The sequence below is a fragment of the Vanellus vanellus genome (genome assembly GCF_965231255.1).
Source record: "Vanellus vanellus genome assembly, chromosome: 6".
Classification (NCBI taxonomy): domain Eukaryota; kingdom Metazoa; phylum Chordata; class Aves; order Charadriiformes; family Charadriidae; genus Vanellus; species Vanellus vanellus.
In genome coordinates, this window is record NC_138911.1 from 31,141,708 (window position 1) to 31,164,287 (window position 22,580).

The following is a 22,580-nucleotide window of genomic DNA, read 5'->3' on the forward strand; positions in this document are numbered from 1 at the left end:
GCTGCAGGCAGTGCTTGTAGCGCATAAGCCAGTGTATTATTATTAGTCCTTTTGTTCTCTCCAATTGCTATGTATTTTCAAAGTCAGTTTTTTTAGTAATTTTTCCTTAAGTGACTTGAGGCTTATCTTCACTGCAGAACAGGTTTCAAGATGACAGATATGCTTGAATTAATGTAGATAAAGCCCCTATCTTGAGCCGCTATCTTGAAGAGAGTCAACTACAGCAGCATATAGCAGCTGCAGAGCTATGCTGACAAGCAGCATGCGTAGCTCCATACTTCTCTTGCCACGTTCTCTCTGGTTGTGTTACTCCAAGTGGAGTTCTCCCAAGGATAGGTCACGGCACAGCTAATTTGAGACTTGGCTTTACGTTCAAGTGGTTATGTTCTCTTTCAGACATGCCCTTTAACAGCTGCTTTATCATTGACCTAACTTGGAAATTAATCAAGCACTAAATCCAGCGTTGTGCCTGATGATGTTGTGGGAAACAGGCTTCAGGCTCCCTGGTGACTCCATAGGTCTAGCCTAGGTTACGGGATAGAGCTTAAGATGATAAGTTCCACCCCAAGCAGTTCCTGCCTTGTTTTTCCACCTATCCACAGGACTGTCTCTTCTTAAACTGAACTAAATTGCAATCTTTGTACTATGATCTTGAATTAATGGCTCTTTCACTTTCTTATAGAAGAACTTCCTTTCTTACCCAGTGCCTAATAGGCCCTCTAGTTCAATATTTGATGAGCCTACAGTTGATTTTTCTCCTGTTTCTGTCAGCTGGATGCATTCTACTGTTGCCGTAGGCCTTGTAATTCTCCCTTGTTAATGCCTGCCTTTCCTGAGTCACATCTTCTTGATATAAGGAATGTGAATGGTGATTTCTCATCACCCCTAAGTCTCTTCCAACCTATTTTGGTGACAGTTACTGCCTATGATGCCATGAGAGAGGCCAAGTTTCCACATCAGTCAGAGGGAGGGGAAAGAGAGAAGAAATGCAGCAAGTGGGCTTTTACCTATATTTTTGGAAATTAAATAAGAGCATTGCAAGCTTTTCCCCTTACCCACTGACTTCTCTTTTATTGGGACATCTTTTGAAGTTAATTAAAAAAAAAAAGGAGAAGCTCCACTCCCAAGATCTTCATATTTCATGACTTTTAGTAATTACAGAAAATTATTCCTGGAACACTGCAACTATTAGAATTTACAAGAAAAGCCTTTTGTAAATCTTAAATTCATATGATAGTAGGGGAAAAAAGTGGGAGCATCTTTGTAGAAAATCAGGCTTCCCAACCACTGTCTGCTAAAAGGCTGGAAATTTACATTCCCCATAGTTATCAGTGAACAGGAATGAGGTTTCTTGTAAGACTTTTTGCTCAAGAATCTGGAGACAGCAACAATAGAAGTTTTTATTTTCTCTGTTTGCTTGCTGAGATAGATGAATTGCAAATCCACAGGAGAAGCAAAGTAAGATGTTGTATCCTTGTCAATGATTGAATTAGGTTTGATGTATTGAGGTATTTTACTGTGCTCTTTGATTCACACTAGCTTGAATGTATCAATAAAAATGAAGTTAAGTTTATGTCTCAAAGTGTTTACCTTTTTTAGCATCCAATTCTGATCTAGGGGAAAGTTCCATGTAAGCAAATAGGGAATTTTCCTAAGCAGAATTAAAAAACTTTATTGAGGCAATGTTTTCTACATATTCAAATGACTGAATAAGTAGAAGATAAGGCATTTTGTCTATGAGGTATTTTATATGGATTTTCCAAAAAGGAAAAAGCTGTACAAGAACCAAGTTTATTAAATTGAATATAAAAGTTAATGTTTTTCTTTCTCAGTTAGTGATATTATCAGATGGCCATGAGCATGCACTCACTGTTTTTTGAGCATCAAATACCATTTGTCTAAACTGAGGATGGTAATTTATTAATTGATTGACTGAAGTGGAATGGAAAGTGGAATTGAAAGCATTCACCCAAGATTTATTTTCGACACACCTGAAAAGCCACAATATTTTTTAAAAAATCTTTTTTTTTTTATTGTCCCCATCCTGTCCCTTATGGGTCTTCTGATGTGGGGGCTTCGGCTGTTTGGTTCAGAAACAAACAGCTTCTTTTACAGTTATGTGCAAGTGATATCATAATTTCTTGGGCAATCTTTGACTTCATCACGGCGGATGGAATGGGATATAAACACACTCATTAGCTCCATTTAAATGCATGGGTAGATTTTAGCAATCCTATCACCCAGCTACTGGAAATGTCACACCAGGTACGAAATTAGTTGCCAGTATGCTTCAAGTCCTAGGTAACTTTAACCTATTCTTGTTTTGCAGAACTACTTGCTGCAAGATCTCTCTTGCAGCCAGATCACAGTGTTGCACCAGAAGCTCACAGAATTTGAAAGTCAACAGGCCAATTAGAGCCATCAAAACTTACTGTTTTACTTAAATAAGTATTTCCCCATATTATTGTATGCCCTTAGATTTAAGGAAATTTTCTTGATATAAATGTGATTTTAGGGGTTAGAGATGCAATACCCTGTGCTTGCTCTGCTTTTATTCTCCCCTAGTCATCCACTGCTGTTTCTCCCTGCATTCGTTATAGTGATATGAATCACTACGACTGCTGTTACATGGCATTCTTATGTACTTGGCTTTGCAGATAAACCTGGGCAGCAATAACCCTCTGCTTGGGACAGTGTTTCATTTTTCTCTTTTGCAGGTGTCAGATATTCATATCAGTAGATTTAGGGATCCCAAACGAGCTCCTGACTTTGAAAAATTCTGCTCTGAAACAATTGATATAATTCAGCCAGCACTTGTTCTAGCAACAGGTAAGCAATTCTAAAGTGTGAAAGACCATTTGAATGTGCTGTCAAAGCTGAATTAAATAAGCAAAATTCTATGATCTCAAGAGAGAACTTTAAAGCCTTAAGGTGTCTTAAGCAATGAAAATGGAATTGCAGCTGATGATAGACTGCTAGAAGCAGAAGAGAATAACTTCTCAACTCAAGAGAATTAGTTTTTGTTCAATGTCTTGAGTCTCACAGTGAGTTTAGTGTGCATTATACGTAACAGACATAATTATGAAATATAGCTATTGTTTTCCCAATATTTGTCACTACACCTTGGTCCTTGCTAGCAGCTACCTTCCTTCTTGTCTTCCTCCTCCTAGTGATTTTACATGATTCTTCATATTTGAAAGCACAGAAGCAAGCAATGTCTCTGATTAGTTATTAAGAGCCACTTCCTCTCTCAGAATAATCCCTGCTCATAAGTATGAATGTCACCTCTGAACTAATGTAAGATTTCATTGCTGGTTTCCATTTGAACATATCATACCAAGACAGGTGAAATAAGCCTTGCCATTTCATTTGATAGCTTACTGTTGCTATTGAAATGGACAACATTTTGGCAAGCAAAAAGACTGAGCTGTTACTATATACAAGGCTTTAGAATCTTAATGCTAGACTTGTACTTTTGTTTCTACAGGGAGTTACTTATCAGCTGCTTGCTTTTTATGTTAAGAGTTCAGAAATAGCTAGCATTCATCTTTGAACTAGCAACGTAGGGAGGCTTTGCTTTTTATGAACAGAAATGGGAATGGTTCGAACTTTGATTGGAGCTTGAGGGGGTACAGAAGGTATGAAGTTAAGCAAAGCTTTTATGACTAGAATTTTTAGATATAATGAATGCATAACAATTTTCTTTGGCATGGTGTTAGTAAATGTGCTGCAGTGACATGGTTGATAGATGTTTGAACAGGATGCCACATCTGCATCCTTACCTTATACCCTTATAGTAACCTCTTGGACTAGATGCAGGAACATCTAGATGGCATGCAGATGGCCTGCAGCCTCTTACACTAGGAGGCTTGGATTGCATGCTTGCCTAGTTAGAGTATTTGTGTAAGCTGTGTAGGCCTCTAGTTATATATCATCTTTGTACACTTTCAGGTGACCTGACAGATGCTAAGACAAAAGATAAACTGGGATCTGAGCAGGTAGAAGTAGAATGGAAGACTTACCAGTCAATCCTGAAGAGATCAAGGGTCATGGAAAAAACCAAGTGGATAGACATCAAAGGGAATCATGGTGAGACGAAAATGAAACATCTCTTTCTATCCTGTGATTACAGAGCTGATTTAGGCAAGTTAGAATATAGAGGTAAAATGTTAGTTCTTACTAGCATGTTAGCGGTGGTTATGAGTCAGCAGAAGGGCTTGCCATCCATGTATCTGCTCTAGTGAGGGCATGCTTTGTTTACAGAATCTTCATTTATTGATTTTGCCTGGCAAGTGGTAGAACATAGCTTCAGGTGGTAGTTTCCAGGTCATTAGTTTATATAACCCATCTTTTAATGGACATGCAAACTGTAACCTTACCCTACCGAAGAAACAGTTTCAATTTACTTCTCATAGACCTCCCCCCACAAGTTTAAGTTAAAAAGTATCACATGTTCAGCAATTAAAGTAAATTTGGTGTTTTTTGAATAGGAAGAACTCAATGGAATTTTGTACACGTCATAGTTGTCACTACATTCTAAGCATTCAAACACAAACTAACAACCTTGTAAGCTACATAAGCCAGCTGTTACAGGAAGGGCAAAACTAGAAAGCCTAGCACTGGAGAAAAAAATGCATGCTTTGTCATATACAGCCTGCATATGACATTTTACTCCCATTTCCCTATCAGGCTCCTGTTACCAACCTTTATGGAGAGGTGGACCCAGTTGCAGCATGAACCTCCTCAAGCTGCTGTCTGTTTTACTCACGCTGTTCTCTGGTGCAATTGCTACTTTATTTTCCTTGTATGAGTTAGGTCTTACAGAGAATACACCGAATCCGAAAAGCTTCTGAAAAACTTTATGGCCAAAGTGGAGACACAACAACTTTATCTTCGAATTGAAACTTAAATGAGAAAACTATTCCCACTTTTAGGTCAACTGCATCAAGTATGTAATATATTCCCTGCACAGTTAGGCAGACTGCTTGTCAATTATGCATTTAAAAAAAAAACCCAGCTCTTTAGTGCTTGCTGATATGACTTCATCTCAACATTAGGAAATAAAATACAGACATCAATAATCAGTTTGATCTGAAAGTTTCATTTCCTTTTTCTCTCCCTTACAGACTCATTCAACATTCCACACCTGGATAGTGTTCGGAATTATTACAGGTACTTTTATTTACCATACAGATGCTGTTATAGTCAAGGTCAAACTCACTAAACAATATTCTGTTTTCAGTTATCACATATGTGCTTTTTCACTGACTTTTCTGCAGTCCAGGATCATATTTGCTATTTCCTCTGTCTTTTCCATTGCCACATAGTAAAGCAGAATAGATTGAGAAAATAGAGGATTATTTGCATAGACTTATTATTTCTTATCCCTCTGTGTTTTTTAACTGAATATACTGTAAATCTACCTGTGTCTAGGAAATGTTTTGTGCATTGTGTGTTCGGTTTCCTCAGAACAGTTGTGTGATAGATTTATGTAAAACCAGTGTTCCCAAATAAACTTTCTGCATGTCCAAAAAGGCTTTTCATGTTGTATGGGTCTAAATTTTATCTGAGCCTTTTCTTCACATCTGAGACATTTTAGAAAACTGAAAGTAGAGAAGCAAGAAGCAGATGATGATGATGGGTGGACAAATGTTATTGAGGAACACACTTGAGATTTAAGTGTGAAGACAGGTGAGGAAACTTCCCCCTCTTCAGCTGGTTCTTTTGCTTGTACATTGTAAAGGTAGCCTCAGTTGTAACTCATGTTTAACTTCTTAGTTTCTCTTGCCATTCACATCTGAACACAAAATCTTATAATTTCAGTGGTGCTTTCAGCTTTGACTCTTTGGAACCGGAGGAGCGCTTAGAAATCTAAATTCTACTTTAATTCAGACTCTTAAGCCATCTACTTTCCAGTAAGAACACAGATTAAACATCTGATAGCTCAGTTTGCTTCAGTTCCCTGTCACCCAGCAGGAGCAGATGCGTTTTCCCATAAATTCTGTGAGATAGGGTCATACAGCAGATGCATTTGCAGAACATGGAATTCACATGTGGATTACCATGATGGGATGAATGTATGGTGCTAACAAGGCTTTTGAATGCACTACTGCAGTGCACATCCCTGTATCTTTTCCCACAGTTGTAACTACATGACAGTCTAGTATCAGTCTTCCACTCTAGTTTAAGGCTGTTATAAGAAGTGCTAGTGACACACATGGGAAAATGTAGCACTGGTGAATTTGCTGGATCACCCCTGAATTGTTGTTTGGCCTGGACAAGCTTTCTGTTTGGAAAGATGTATGGATCACCTGTCCCTAGTCCACACTGAGGATACACAGGTAGCAAAAAGGATTGAAAAGGATTAGGGTGAAATTTCAAAGCAATTTAACTAACCTAAGAATTTCTGAGTGAAATTCTGAGTCAGGTGAAAAAGTCTTAGCTTATTAATTAACAGTCTCCTGCTAAATAAATGTGTTCTTATAATGGTTTTTACTTCATTATAGTCTGTCATCATCGCAAAATAAAGAAACTTTAATGGGAATTATCATACTTTCTATCTAAGACTGAAGAAAGGCACTAAGAGTCCTCAAAAGCTATTAAGCATCAGTAAAGGCAGAACTTTACAGGGACAATTTTATTCCTCTAATGCATTTATAAAATATAAAGATTAAGATTTTTTTTTAGTAAATGTGCCACACTCTAAGAAGGCACTGTCTGCTTGGCTTTTTGTGTGATTCCTGCACAAATAATTCTTTGCTGTACACATTAGAGCTCTGTAGTTTGCAGATATAAAAATAGGGGCTAGGGAAAACAGTTATTCAACACCACATTCTGGTGTTCATGATATATTAAAATTAAAGAAGGAAGCAGTTTTACTGAACTACAATAATATTTTTACACAAAAACATGGGTTCCTATTTTACATCCAGCGCATGAGCAGAGGATGATTCAACTGTTACTCATATTCTAGTGGAACTAAAGGCACCAGTTTTCTTATTGAAGTACATGATGTTCATAAAAGTAACATTAACTTTAAAAAAAATACATTTTGAAAGGGTCATTATGACATTGGAAGTATTGATTTATATCTGAAACTTGTTTTTGATATATTGGCTTTTATTCTGTTCAGGTCAACCTTTTTGGCAATTTTGTTGTTTATTCTGATTGGTGGAGGAATAGTGATTTGAACACAGCCATCCAGAAAGTAGTTCATACTAAACTTATCCATTATCCATAAAAAAATGCCATGTTGCTCAGGGAAAGTGTATTTATACTAACATTTTTTAAAATGTTTGTGTGCTAACCTGCTGCTTGTCTTAACACGACCCATGTAATGCATCTTCTTTGAAGTGCAGACTTTTCAATGCCATTGATCTTTTAAAAGAGACTTTACTACAGTAACAAGATGGAGCTAGATCTAACGCAAGAAATCTTTATACTATGCAGGTCATTTTTTTCATTGTTGCAAGCTCTCTAACAGCAATATTTCTGTTTTATTTTGTCAGGAAGTACTCTGCCTGGCGCAAAGATGGCTCTTTCCATTACATCCACACCACGTCTTTTGGGAACTACTCATTCATCTGCGTGGATGCCACACTCAGCCCAGGCCCTAAAAGACCCTATAATTTCTTTGGGATTTTAAACATGGTATTTTATAAGTCTTGGCATTCCATTTTGCTGGCTGTTTTACTTCTATAGTAGTTTGTTTGGGGCTTTTGTTTGTTTCTATAAAGAAGAATTGTCAGAAAGATTTGTGTTCATATAAAAGAGTCTTTACCTTTTTAACTTTTTATGCATGTGGGACATTCATTTAGAAAAATGAATGTGTCGCTTAACATGTCACTTAACATACAGAGTATCTGTGTTTTCTCTCTTAAGAAATAATCCAGTACAAAAATGTCAAATCAGACATTTGGGGCGCTGTCGGTAGTTTCTCAGCATTTAGCGAGACTTGAGTGATAATTTCCTTATATGCTGTAAAGTTTAAAAAACAAAAACAAACCCCAAACTTTCTAATCTCACTCTGTTTTGCTTTGTTACATGCTTTTTTTCATTAATATTACAGGTGAGAGGGTTGCACTTATCAATGGAATAATGTGATTAATAGTGCTATAAAGATATGCGTCATTTATGAAAGTGAGGTCTGATTTTCTGAGACTATAAAAATTACATGGTATTGTTTTAAAAGAATAACATTAATCCCAATGTTTAAATCACATATAATCTTAGATATCATTTTGCTTCCCTTTGATTTTTCTCTGTAGTTTGTTGATAAGGTATTGCGCTTGAAATACTCTTCTGAAGTGTTGGCAGAGAGTTACTGTGTTCTGGTAAACAGATGTCATATTTTGCCTGTGATAATGGCCTCAATGAAAAGTATAATGTTGTCCCTCTAATCTTGTCTAAAGGAGGTTCTACATTTAATTAAGTGTTTGTAAAGCGCTTGGTGATACTTAGATGAAAGGTGTTGTAGGAGTGCCAAGTACTGTTCTCATTGTTTACTGTAATCCATAGTAGGTGCAGTAGATTGGCAGACAAACTCTCAAGGAGCTAAGAAATGCAGTTGAGACTAGAGCTTGTGTCCTTGACTGCAGTAAGTCAAGCATTTGTTTGCTAATTACCCAGCAGCAGGAGTCCAGAGAGCATCATTCGCAGATCTTTGCACAAAAAAGAAAGTAAAGGTAGATACCTGTAACCTTTAAGAATCAAACCTCTGCCAGGAATTTGAAAAATAAATTAGGTCTGTATCAGTGATTTGATTACATAGCTTAGGTAAAAGTATTCTTAAAGCTCAAATTCATACAGGCAAAGGAAATATAATTTCACTTAATAAGCCCATTACATCAACCCAGAATGGTATACTGAATCCATTCCTTTTTAGTATACCTTTATTTCTGTTTCCTTTACTCATGTCCTTCAGCGTTTCTTTTCAAGTAGGGGGAAAAGAGTATGTTGGTAGTTCTCTGGGTACTCACCATCTGCAAAATGGTGAAAGAGTAGATTTGTGTTCTTTTCTGGTTTTAGTTTTCCTGCCTCCTCCGTTAGACTTTGAGATCTTATCAGTATTGGGAATCTCTCTGGACAGTAAGTGGTTGATTTAATATTGGAAGTCAAACAAGTAAAGGAGAGAAATTTTACCTGCTGTGTAAACTGTTACTTTTGCTTAACTTTAACACCAATGGCTGAGTAATATTTTCAAGATTCAGCGTCATAATTCATCCAGTTAAATGACTGAAGTATGTGGTACACAGTTTCTGTGGTCTGTCATGCTTATAAAAGGCCATCTAGCAATTCAAGAGATAGTAGGGATGATAATTGTAAGGTAAAGATGTTTAGAAAATCACCTTTAGTGAAAATCACCTTTAGTTAAAAAAGTGTGTTGTCTGACTATATAAATAAGGAGTAGAAAGGATAGAAATATAGTTTGCCAAAAATCTTTCTTTATATTGCACTTTTCCTGTGTTCAGTTGCAAGGAAGGTGTTGAGTGTCTTGTTTTCACTTTCTTTTTCCAACATCAGATTTTAGGGATATGTCTAGTAGTACAGTTCGTTTATGCACAGACCCCTGAAGCAACTGAGATTTTCTGTTAAACAAACAAAAAATCTTTAAAAATTCATTGTTTTCTTTCTGCTTTCATTTTGCTGTTCTTTCCAAATAGCCTGAATGTTAAACAGGTTTGTTTAGTTGTTTGTCTTTCAAACACCTGCCCCTTTCAGAATCAAATGAAAGAGCTATCTTTGATGGCATCAGAAGGTCTGCACAGCAATCATACTATCTGGTTTGGCCATTTTCCCACCTCAACGATAATCTCCCCAGCCCCAGGAATACGAACATTAATGAGGTAAGATCTTTCTTTTTTTTCCTGTATGTTTTCAGTCTGAAGTACATTTCTTGCCTCTCTTCACATACTCGTCTGTCACTTCTCAGGTTTTCTACAGTGGTATTTCCTTCCCACCCAAATAATCACAATTCTTATGTTCTTTTATTAGTTCTGCCACAGCCTATTTATGTGGACATCTTCACACAATGGGTGGGCTGATGCCAGCCTTGCACAGTCAACACCGTGGTGGCACCCTGGAACTTGAACTGGGAGACTGGATGGATAATAGGAGGTAAGTAAACCCTATGTGAGCAAGTTATTATATGGAGCCTAGCTGGTTATACTGTGATTCCCTTTTATGCTGTTTGGAGAATTGGAAAGAAGCATTAGATCTGCCTGACTGGTTATTACTGTTAATGCTTTTGAAACATGTCTCTGTTTGTAAGTTTGGGATATTTTTTTCCCTATACTAACAGTGTACTAATAAATTAAGTAAAGTGATTTTTTGATTCATTCTTGATATTTAGAAATTAAAAAGAGGACATCTAAATGCCCAGTTAGTATGTGTTTAGTATTCAAAGTAGATAAATAAATTGTAATAAAATGCAGCATCACTACTTCAAAATACCCATGCTCTGCACCAGCTGTTAGAATTTTAGAGACAAAAATAGTCTACCTGAGAAATGTTACCTTAGCAGTGTCCCATGCTACATGGAATATATAGTAGTATACTACCTTTTACTCTGCAGTGATCCTAAGAAAGATACTTGTATACATACAGGAAAAGAGCACACTGGGTCTTTGTCCAGAAGTAAAGTACCTACCCAGACACTGTAGTAATGTACATTATATTTGCATTATTTCACATAATGTTAATCTATCTGATTCACGTGCAAAATTCAATAGATCTTGACATTTGGAATTTTGAGTGGTGTTTCAGTGATTTATAGTAAAATGAACTTCATCAGAGGTAACCAGCTGTACAGTTAATACAGCAGAGTAGCTTGATAGAGAATCAACTACAGAAGAGAATAATGGAAAATAAACCAAACAAGTTCGGTTTAGGAACTTGGGAAGCAAGGGAATTAACTGTGCATGCAGTAGTTTGTATCAGCATTTTTTTCCTTTCATTATAGGTACCGGATCCTTGCATTTGATCATGACCTCCTTAGCTTTGCAGATCTTAACTTTGAAGAATGGCCTGTAGTTCTCATCACCAATCCCAAATCCTTCCTTTACAGCAGTTCTGCTCATGAACCACTTGTCAGAATTCTTTATTCCACTCATATCAGGTACCCTGTAATCTCTCGATTTCACAATCTTTAACTATATTTTAATAATTGGGCTCTTTCTTGGTTATTATCTACATCTATATTTATATGTATATACACAAAACGGTTTTTTTGAATGCGTGTGTCCACTGTTCTCAGAATTCACTTTTCTCTGGGAGATTGGTCCTGAGAGCTCACTTTTTATCATATCTGTGAAAAAAGGAGATTATGTAGTAGTAATTCATGTTTGTTTTATTTGTGCAGTTATTTCCCCTATAGTCAACTGAACTTTTTTATGTAACAAAAGCTGGTAGGGTTAGATTAACATGTAGTCTGTGTTATTAATCTCACACGTTCACATCACCTCTGCTGATTTCAGGCTTTTAGTCTATGTGTTTTTCTACTTGTTTTCTCTATTCGCTTTAGACTTCTTAGCCTCTTGTGTTTTCAGTTTTGCATCCCTTATATATTAAAACAACTTAAGCTTCTGCCAGTTTTCATATTTATTTTAAATCTCTCCATCTTTCAATTTCTACCTTTTCTATTTACTTTTTTTCATTTGTATTTCAAATTTCTATGCCCTTTCTAACATCTTATATTTGTTAGACCAATATGTGCTAAATATATGGGGTATATTGCATACACAGAATTGCAATCAAAAGAAGTTTGTCATACTTTTCAGTTAGGAAGCAGTGTCCTACTAAGTCTAGCTACTTTCCAGTTTTCTATTTAGAACCTTATTTGAACATTCTTATGATTATATTAAATATACGAACTGGTAGAATCATTCAACATAACTATATGAGACTCCTTCATTTGACTGAAATGTGCTCCAGAATGCCTTTTGTATTACCAGAAATGAAAGAAATTGTATGTGCAATATATTGAGTCTCTATTAGTATCACTGTTTCTCTGAGTATAAGCACTGTCAAGTGATACTACATTTGTTGGTATCTCAGATTTGTAATACCAGTCTTGTGTTCCACTCCATTTCTCATAAATTCAGTTACAAAGACTGAGAGGTTATATTCTTGACTAGCAAAAAGTAAAAAAAAACAAAACCAAACAAACAACAAACAAAAAAAGACCAGCAAAACCACACCCGACAACAAAGGACTTTAGAGAGAGAAACAGACTGGCCATTTTTAAGGTAGACATCTACATGTATTTGGTTATGTGTCTGTATGTGTTTATTAGGATGCATCCTACTTGTGTTAGCAAATGTTTTGACAGCAAGAGTTCTAAGATTATTTCTGCTGGGACCTGAGGACCTCTGCCACTTTTTTGTCTGTCCACAGCCCAGTTTTCTACCCTATTCTTTTGCACAATACCCTGCAGAACTTTTCTTTTCAACTGTAGGAAAGAGCTACCATGTTACCATTAGCCTACAGATATTTCACCGTTTTAATTTGTAACTCTTTTGAACTCTGAAGTACAAGGTAGCATAATCTTTCGGGACTTCTCTTCATGAAGTAATGACAAATCTGCAAGTCCTGTGACAAATCTGTTTATTTTGCTGTTTATTCACTCCTTAGAATTCTGGCCTTCTCTCCTTCTGTCATTATCTCTGTCGAAGTCTATATAGACGGAGTTCACTTGGGAAATGCACATCAGGTGTCTGGCCCTCTCTATGTGCTGAAGTGGAGCCCACAAAACTACAGTGAAGGGTTCCATCACATAGATGTGACTGTCCAGGTAAGGTACCTGTTGGCATTCTTTGTATTGAACTTTTATGTTGTCATGTCTGCTCTATCACCCTTCTGCATCACATAACTAGGACAAAATACATGATAACAGATTTCCTTTTATATTTATCTGTTTACAAAATGCAAAGATTTATTAAATGAAAAAAAATACTGACTGCTGAGCACTAAAACATTCATAAAGCATCTGGACAAAATAAGGGATTCTAATTTTTCATAAGAAATACAATAGGACATGGCAGAAGAGCAAGTAATTGGTCAAAAATTAGTTATTTTGAGTAACAGGCAACAATTAACTTTTAAGGTTGTCTTGGAAAAAAAAAATCAAGCTTGATCATGGAAGACAGGAAGTAGCATCATGTTAGTTCGGAAGGCAAAGGAACTGGATCTGGAAGATTGGAATGCTGTCTTTGATTATATGCTTGAAGTTCTTTTCATAATTTCTTATAGGCTGATAGCAAATATGGTTTCTGTTTCTCAGAACATCAGACTTAACTGATATTAGATTATTGGGTGCAAAAAATGTTTTCCCATGAATGCTTCCATTCTTGGTACTACATTTTATTTTTGTACCTTCAACTGGTCTTCGAAGAACTTGATCAGACTGTTGTAACATTCTGCGCATTTGCACAATAGTAATGGGAAAGTCAGCTTTGTCCTGCTTGGTAGAACCAAGCTAGGCGTAAGGCAGAGGTTAGCAGAGCCTCTAAGGCACAGCTTAGGCATAGACACCAGAGTGACACTGCTCTTTTGTCTTAACGTCCTTTCTGTACTGCCAGTGTTCTGCCTCCTACCTTGTTACCAATTTCTGTGAAGCTTGACTTGGGAAAGCTGCATTTTATAAAAGTGGTTTATTTTTGGTTATTTTTTAATGATGATAAAAACATATGCAGAAAACTGAGTAATATTTGAAGAGGGTTATAAAGGCCTGCATAGCAACAGTTTTCTTGCAAATACATGCTTGTTATCAGATAACTGAATGAGATTTTTTAAATAATAATTTCCTTTCCCCTCCAGTTATAAATCGCTATTACATCTGATAACTGAATAATTTTGGGAAAGCGAGGAGAATGAAGCATTAACTCGAGTTAGGCACCTGGAGAAAATATGAATACTCAATTGCTGTACATTGTTTCTGAGATTGTCCAAATATTGTCTTAGCTGTAATCACACTAAACATACTGAATCCTTTACTCTAAATAAATCATTTATTACATACTGGAAGATAACGTGTCAGTCAGTGTTACACATGCAGAAATAGCAGACTGTTCAATAAGTGTAGCACTGTTATTGTTTATCAATATCAGTTTCTAGCAAATACGCTGGAAAAGAAGCACAACAAAACTTCAAAATATTTTAAGAGGGGCTATTATCTAGAATTGAACTTTTAGAAAACAAGTGGTGGTGGTGGCCAATAGTCACTGTCTTCCACAAGTTGCTGAATCTCTGACAGGATCTTCTTCATATGGAGCACTTTCAGATTATGATCTTACAATCACCAATGTACTTAAAACTAAAAAATTGACAGTACGTAATCCTTTGTAGGTAAAAGTATTTAATAAAGCAGTATGCCAGACATGCATGCGTCAATTGGACCTTCCCAGAAAAGCTGCAATGATAATTAGCAACTTTAACTTGATATTTTGTGCACTGCTGGTATCTAATTGGTCTCTTATTTTATATCAATCTAGGATGCTTCAGGAAGAATTAGCACACAGGGTCATATATTTGCTATGGAAGAAAACCTCTCTCTTAGATTTGGCTTTTGGCCATCTCTTATTCTTCTCACTGACCACTATGTTCTAGTAAGTACTTTCAGCAAACCAGCTGTAATTTTGTATTGGTTTCCCCAGAGACTGCACGAGGCATTTTCCTAATTCCTGGTAGACTTGAATGCACTTTGCTTTTTCCAGATATGACTCCATTGGAATTTCACAAATATTTCAAGTTTGCTTTCTCAGGTTGCACGTTTCAAACGTGAATATGCAGCAATGGTTCATGCAAACAGTTGACTTCCTGGGTTTAGTCACAATTGTCCATTTTTGGGCATAGGTATACACAGATTTTGTGCAAGCAAGAAATGGAAAATAAACTAGTGGAGATAGTGGAAAAAGGAAACATTAAATCAAAGAAAACTACACTGTGATCTGTTGCAATGTGTGTACTAACATTATAGCTAGCTCTAGCAAAGAGGAAGGCAAACCTCCCATTGACTTCAGTAAGTTTCAGGTCATATCCAGAAGTATTGCAGCTCGGTACATGCAAAGAAGGCATGTCATAATAATATACATGCACTTACAAAACAACATAGGAAAGTCCACAATTGTAGATAGTATCATAATTGGCTCGAAATTATTATATTAGTTTTCTTAATCAGTAACCAGTGTTCTCCACAATGTCTTGATCTGCAGTTCTGTTCAGTACAGCACTCAGAAAATGTTTTACATAGGAAGTGTATTTACACTTTTTCAATGGATGTGTTTTACAAACCCTATTTTTGAAAGATTCACATTTATCACTTTCAGCCATCCAACTGAATTCAAATCAGTAAGATGCAAGTCCAATAACTTAGAAAATCAAGTTTCTTTTTACTCTTCCATTCAATGACACTGTCAAGCTTTGAATATATGTTAGAAATTTTTGTATCATTCTATGAATGTCCATAAGGCATGCTCAAAGGCAGCTACTACTGCAGGGCTGGCTTAAGAGTTAAAACTGTCTTTTCAGGCTCGTGTGCTATTTGCACTGATTGTGCTGATGCAGATCGCCTTGCTCGTTATTTTCAGATACCTCCAAAAGCCAGCACTCAAAGGTATGAACCAACATTTGTCTGTGTTTTTTAGAGGATCAAATTTTTTTTACCATTCATCTGTATGCTAACAATATATAAGTAATTATGCTGTTGATCACCATATGCATTTTGCATCTAGTACTGTAGGGTTTGATTGGGTTCTCAGAAGCTGCTGTTTTGCTTTTAAGGGGATCCAGAAAACCTCCAATATATCAAATAAAGTAAATAAAAAACTAAAAACTTGATCAGGTATCTTTGTTTAAACAAAAATTCAATTAATTGAAGTCTAAAGGTTTAATTTTAATTTTCTCACTGACGAATCCAATGCAAAGGGAAAGGAATGTTTTATTTTGTATTAGTTCTGTATGTGTGCTTGTTTCATTATAGCTGGTACAGGATTCTTCGTCACCCGAGTGGAGAAACAGATTGCCTTCTACAAAAATAATTTGTGTTAATCTTTGCAAAGAACATGAACAGACTTGGGTCTTTCTCAAAATAACATTAAGACCATGTCTGTCATTACTTGATACTTTGTTTGTGATAAATCTAGTAAATGAAAATTAATACTGTTAAGTTCATGGTGTTTATCCTTCAAGCAATTGTTTGCACCACACCTTAGTAATGAGATTTTTCTGGAAGCCACCTCCCTTCCTATTCATGTCAGTGTATGTCCCTTCCTTTATACTTATAATCACGTAGCATCCTGAAGTAACTACAGTAACTACATAGAAAAAGAATAGATTTTCAGTTGCCTTTATGGAACTTAGCAGCTAAAAATGAAAAGAGCTAGCACACTGTGATCAGCTAGGTCCCAGTAGACCATGACAAATGTTTTACAAATTAGTGAACAAATTTGTTAGAGCTGTTGATTTCCAAAGGTCAAGCTTGCCCTCTGGGACTTAATGCTCTGTGAGAAGGGCAGCTACGTAATAGGTGAAACTCTAAAAGCTGACTTTTGTAGGAAGGCTTTCTCAGTCTCAATCTATGAATTGTCTGCTTCAGTTAGAAAATGAATATTGCTTGGTTTTGCTAACATCACACACTTGTCAGAATGCTGCCATTTTAAGGCCTGGCCTTTGTTTTATCTGAGTTGCTATCAGATCTCACTAAATAGATTTAATCAAAGAAAATCCAGTTAATCTAGTCTATACTGACCTGCCTTTTGGGGTTTGCACAGTTACTATTTTGAATATCTTACTTTTCATTTAATATGAACTTTCTCCATCTTTTTTGTTCTAGCTAACTTAATTTTCTGGGTATAGAATGGTCGTTCAATTTTATTTACATACAGTAAGTGTACTCATTTAGAATGACAGCTTATTCTGCTGTTTTTAACATAGATTGTTATATTTATTGGTTCTTTACTTTCAGTTATCACAGTAACAGTAGAAATGCATTCCCTTGCAATTGTTCTGTGGATATACCAAATATTTCTTATTTAATAGAATGAGTAAATAATGTGCAGATTTGCTTCAGAAAGACTAATATATTTTATATACGTGTGTGTGTGTGTGTTGCAACCTGCATCAAGTGTATTTTTCTTAAATGTTGTCTCTGTTTAGGAAAGCCAGGATTACTTACTCTGACCTCATATTCCCTTCATGTCTTCAGTAAAACAAACGCCTTCTATTACTCAATTCTGGTTCTGAATTTATACACCATTCTGGGTAAGTAACCTAGAGTACAGGAGGACATAAATTTGTATTTTTAAATTGCACATCGGATCCCAATGAAAAATGAGACTTCTAACGTCTTGGAGAATTGTAAAATCTACTTAAGTTACAAAATCTATGTGGAACTTTTAGAAGATAGTGTCCAAAGAGACTAAAGGTTTGTTTGTAAGAGCCTAACTTAGCAGCCCTAAAATTAAACACTTAAATTATTATATTACTCTGAAAGCAAAGTGAGTATTTTTAATTATTTTTTTTTTTCCAAAAAAAGATCTTGTTGTACCTTGGTGTGAAATGAGTATATGGAATGTACATTTCACATGACATGTCGCTAAGACATCTGGGCTCTGATATTAACAATTTTAGCTTATTTCTCCTCTGATAATATGTTACTAAAATAGCTGCTTTCTTGGCAGTCGGTGTAGTATGATAAGACAGTGCAGCCTGCCCATTTTGACTTCCAAGCTGAGCCAAACTGGAATTGTTTATGACCATGTCTTTCATATGTCTTACTGTAATTCTGGGAAAAGGCTACCATTTGAAAGGATCTATCTTTTCACTTGTCTCATAAGGAAAGTGTTATCTGTGATGTTGAAGATTGTCACAGAGATGAAACCAACTTAAAAGTATGTTCATTGCATGCCACAACTCATTGGTATACCATGATATTTTCACATCAGGAATGTTCATCAGGTTGCTGTTTGTTGAAGATTAAAACATTAGGCTTATTGTTATAGAAAAGCAATAGAAGTCGTTTTCTGCAGTTAACCACTTTGTGCTCCACAGTACAAAGGGCCATATGAAAAAGGGCTATGTCTATACTGTATTTTCTGATGGTGCTCTATGTTTGATTTCCTCTCTTTCAGGACCGTGGTTTGTAGGTGAACTGATAGATGGCCACGTGGGGGCCTGTTTTTCCTTTGGGGTGTTCATTGGTGGTTCCTTCTTACAGGGCAGTCTGACATATGTTGTTGGGATTTTACAGGTACATATTGATAAAAATTAAGGCTGACAAACTGCTTTCCTCTGGGAATTTTTTCTGATTTTTTTAACAGTTTTATAAAGCAAGTCTTTTATAAAGAAAGAGTCTTAGAAGGATAGAGAAGATTAGTGGCCATGCCTGACTACAACAGCTCTTTCTTACCCTTCTGCAAATTTAAAGGGCAGAAAGGAAGGAGGTTGCACATTATGGTCTCAAACTTCTCTTTTCTGCTGTTTGATGTTGCTTTGGACTCCCTGGATGTCTGGATTAGAGGCCATCTCTACAGGTTTACCACTCTAAATTTATTTTTTGTCCTCAGCTGACGCACAGGTTGCAGTGATTAAGCAAAAGGAACTGAATGGCCAGAGCAGCCCTTGCACACTAAATAACCCTTCAGATCAGTAGGTGTCACTGTCCAAGTACCAGAGTCCAGTTTTCCCAGCAGTTTGACCTGGCTGCCCTCTGGTTTTCCCAGCTGCCATTGGTCTGAAAGAGAGGGTGTAGTTCCTTGACATTTAACCCAGACCAAGCTAGTATTGCCTCCTTCATGGTCCCTCCCCTATGCCAGTGCTAACACTTGTCTGACACCACAGTGGGCTGGGTCAGAGAGCTAAACTGACAATAAGGACCTTCCTTTCTGACTGTGCTAGGGCGTTGCCAAGTCTAGCTCCCTGAACCATCTCCAAGAAAGGTCAGATGCATGTCACAGCTGCCCACTGCAAGGGAGTGGGCAGGAATGGTTGGCCTGGGACTGAGACACAGGCAGCCACGGCTCTATCAGCTGCAGCGTCTTGGAAGTGCATCCTGAGATTCCAGCTCTGGGAATTGTACTCAGCCCTTAGAATGGGACAGTGTTATGTGCTCTTATCTTTCTCTGCCCTCATGTATGTTACCCAGAACATTTGGCTTGCTCATCGTCTTTATTTTCCTCTGCTCTTCTTTTCAGATGTTGTTTTTCAACCTGCCATTAATGGCCTATCTGTGCTGGTGCCTGTTGCTGCGATGCCAGGGTCACAGCTTCCGTTCTCACATCCATCACGTCCGACGCCTCATGGCTGTGCTTGTTCACCTGGCAATGGCACTCCTCCTGTCGTGGCAGGTCTATTCCTGCTATTTCCTGCAGCGAACCTATGGGACCTTGGCTTTCTTCCTCTCCCCAATGAGAACATGGCTGGTAGTGCTGACCTCAGCTCTGATTTATAAAACCTGGACACTGAAATCATCTGAGCTCAGAACTTACATAGTAGAAATGAAAAACTGTCAAAGCTCCTGAAGTACAATATGACTATTCAAAGTTCTTTGACTTAAAAACTGTCGAGGCACAACCTATAGTTTTGTGATGCTGGAATTCCATACAGACCAACCATTAGGTGGTAAGATCATGACCTGCATTGCTATAGAGCTGTATTAAATAGTGAATGTATAACAATATGTATTATTGACTTTTATGGTATTATACATATACAATATACTGTATAATACATGCTATATAATACAGTTATACATTATACATTAATACAGCATGGGAAAGTAATGGAAGATCAGCAAGAAGGATTGTAAACACACTCAAGTGACTCACACCTGGGGTCTTGGAAAACACATATATCACACTAATCGTTGTTTAGTATTATGTGCCCGACAAGTAGAACATCCACACTTAGAGAATACAGGCAGGCCTGTGATGGACTCAGAGGCACCTTATTGAACATGCCCGAGATTCCTGCCCTGCTGTCAAAGAAGATCAATGCACTGTGGAAAACTACGCCTGCTTGAATCCCTGATATACAGCCGAGAACAGCAGGTTTGAACTGTCTCTCTCTCTCTTGCTCACAAGGACTCTGTCGCTAACAAGGAAAAACTCTCTAGCAGGGACCGAGCTCCATGGTGCCTGTGTTCCCTCTTGTGTGTCTCTACCCAGGTGCTGCTTTGGACATCCCCCCCAGTTCATGAGGTATCGAGATTAAATTTACTGTTCGCATGTCAGCCATGGGTTTGTGGTTGTTCCTGAATCCTGCCTGTGTCGGGTCACACATACAGTATACAGTAAACTGTACAATAATCTCTATAATAGCGGGGTTTGTGATACAGAAGATAGATACATCCATCTGGATCACAAATGGAAATGTTTGCTTATTACTACTGTGAACGGAAAAATATTTTTAATTAAATTATTGATTTTTACAATGCTGGGAAAAACGAGCTCCAGCAAAAATCTTGATAACGAGCCCCAGGATTTGTGCTTAACTTTGCTTTTTATTTCAAGATTTGTATATATTTTTACAAGACTAACTACAAGACTAGACCAGATGTCTTTATGAAGTAATGGTTATTGCAAAGGTGCTGTGGTGGCCTTCACAATAAAAGTCCTATGCTTGTACACTTTTTCAGTTCATAATGCTATGTATGAGCAGTTTATAGGCTGTTAGGTGTGTGTATATGTATTTGTGTTTATGTTTACCTGAGCCATGGCCTATTGGTCTTGTCTGGAGAGTGCTGGCTAATTAACATGCTGTCTCTCTGGAAGGAAGAACTTAAGTTTTCCACTGCTGAGGAATTTCCCACGCTTGACAGTGAAAGGAGGGTGAATGATCAGTGTTGCTGGGATTCCCAGCTGTAGTCAGAGTACAGCTTTAAATCAAAGAATGGAGACAATGTCCTCAGGATGGGACAGTGTGAAGGAATCATGTGGTCTGATGCCCATAATATCTGTAAGTGAGGGGGTCAGGACTGCATTTCTGGGTCTCAGTCAAATGTGCCAAAGAGTGACATAGGAAAACTCATTTCTTTGTTTTCAGTGTTTCTAAGTCTAAAAATGATAGAACAGTTACATTGATGACAAATGCAATGATCCAGAGCCAAGATAGCTGAGGTGCCTTTACCTGGAAAGTAAGGAGAACACTGGCCTGCTCCACAAGACTGCTGTGAGTGGAACATTTAAAATACATTAGGTAATTTTACAGTAACTTATTTATGGCTCCCCAAGAAAAAGGAGAGGTAACTTACTTATGGCACCTTAGAAGAAAACAGCAATGACTGTAGTAGAACATACAGGAAAATAAATTGAATTGGAAGAAAATATTAACTACATCTAAGACTTTTGTTATTTCTAAAAGGTGACAGTTTTCCTATTCCTTAATTCCTGTTCCTCAGTGATTGACAATATAATAGAAAAAAGAGTAACAGCTCTCATTTGCATAAGTTAAAGTTAATAAGTTAAAAGAGAATACTGAATGTCATTTGTTGCTAGCTGTTAGAAAATCAAAGAGGCAGGGCACAAAATTTACTTGTGAGAAACACCACTGAAAAATTAATAGAACTGACATTTCACAATTAGATTACTTTTATGTGACATAGGAGCATAAGAAGTGGCAATAAAATACTTCATATCTATTCCATGTGACAAGACCCTGTTCTGAAATGAGACTTTTTTTGTTCTGGTGGTAGTAGTTGATTGCAGTGTGATTAAATCTCAATGTAATCAAACATCTGTGGACTTAAAAATCTTACAGTCTGTCAAATATTTTTTTTTGGCTCCATGGGATGTGTTTGGTAGATGGATGGAATTCTGTTAAGAATCTCTCAATGCTATCCCTAGTGTAACGAGCAAAGATGTTTTATTTGTAGATGTGCTATTCCTGGCTCCAGGGACCCAAGTAAGAATCACATGCTCTGAAACGTGGTTGATGTGTGAGTTATATACATTTGTGGGGATAATGTAGTAAATTTTGAGAAAAAGGGACTATGCTACTGCCCTGGAATCACAGTGAAGAGCACATTGTAGAAACTTAGAACTCTACCCTGCATGGGAAGCACCTCTTACCTCACGCTCTACAGACACAACTATTGCAGCTTTTTGTTGCCTAACAGACAAGTAAAACTTACCGTGCCTCATGTTAATTCAGATTTTCTCCTTCTTAAACAGTTTTCCAATATTATAAAACCTTAGCAGGAAAATATTAACTTTCCTGCTTGAGCTGTACTCTTTAACACAGGAAGACTTTATTTACCAATACCTTCTTAAAAGTTTTATAATTCTTATAATTTCTTTCAGCAAGCTGAAAGTTCTTAGAAAAACAGACAAGGAGCTAGCCTCTAATTTAGCTGTCCTTATCATGTGGGCAAGTGGCTGCCCTAGTTAACTACGAGTAACAAAAATCACAGTATAGTATGTTTTCCATTAAAAGTCAAACAAAACAAATTGGTTTCATAAAATGCAACCCATCTCCCAGAACATATAACCAGTCACCTAAAAGAAACCAGTGATAACAGGAAAAAACCTCTAACAACTATGCAGATATTATGACAAATCTGCAAACTGCCCTGTAAAGAAAACTGCATT

At 36.9% G+C, this 22,580-nt stretch overlaps 1 protein-coding gene across 1 annotated transcript; it reads left to right on the top strand.

Moving 5' to 3' along the window:
• The first annotated feature begins 2,723 nt into the window (after positions 1-2,723).
• Positions 2,724-21,910, top strand: TMEM62 (transmembrane protein 62). The gene is made up of 13 exons (XM_082485817.1): positions 2,724-2,829; positions 3,952-4,089; positions 5,127-5,172; positions 7,509-7,650; positions 9,721-9,845; positions 9,994-10,116; positions 10,961-11,116; positions 12,631-12,790; positions 14,490-14,603; positions 15,526-15,610; positions 17,152-17,256; positions 18,126-18,244; positions 19,188-21,910. Exons 2-13 carry the CDS (start codon positions 4,050-4,052, stop codon positions 19,512-19,514), a joined length of 1,542 nt encoding a protein of 513 aa, XP_082341943.1. The 5' UTR covers positions 2,724-2,829; positions 3,952-4,049; the 3' UTR covers positions 19,515-21,910.
• Positions 21,911-22,580: the final 670 nt, after the last annotated feature.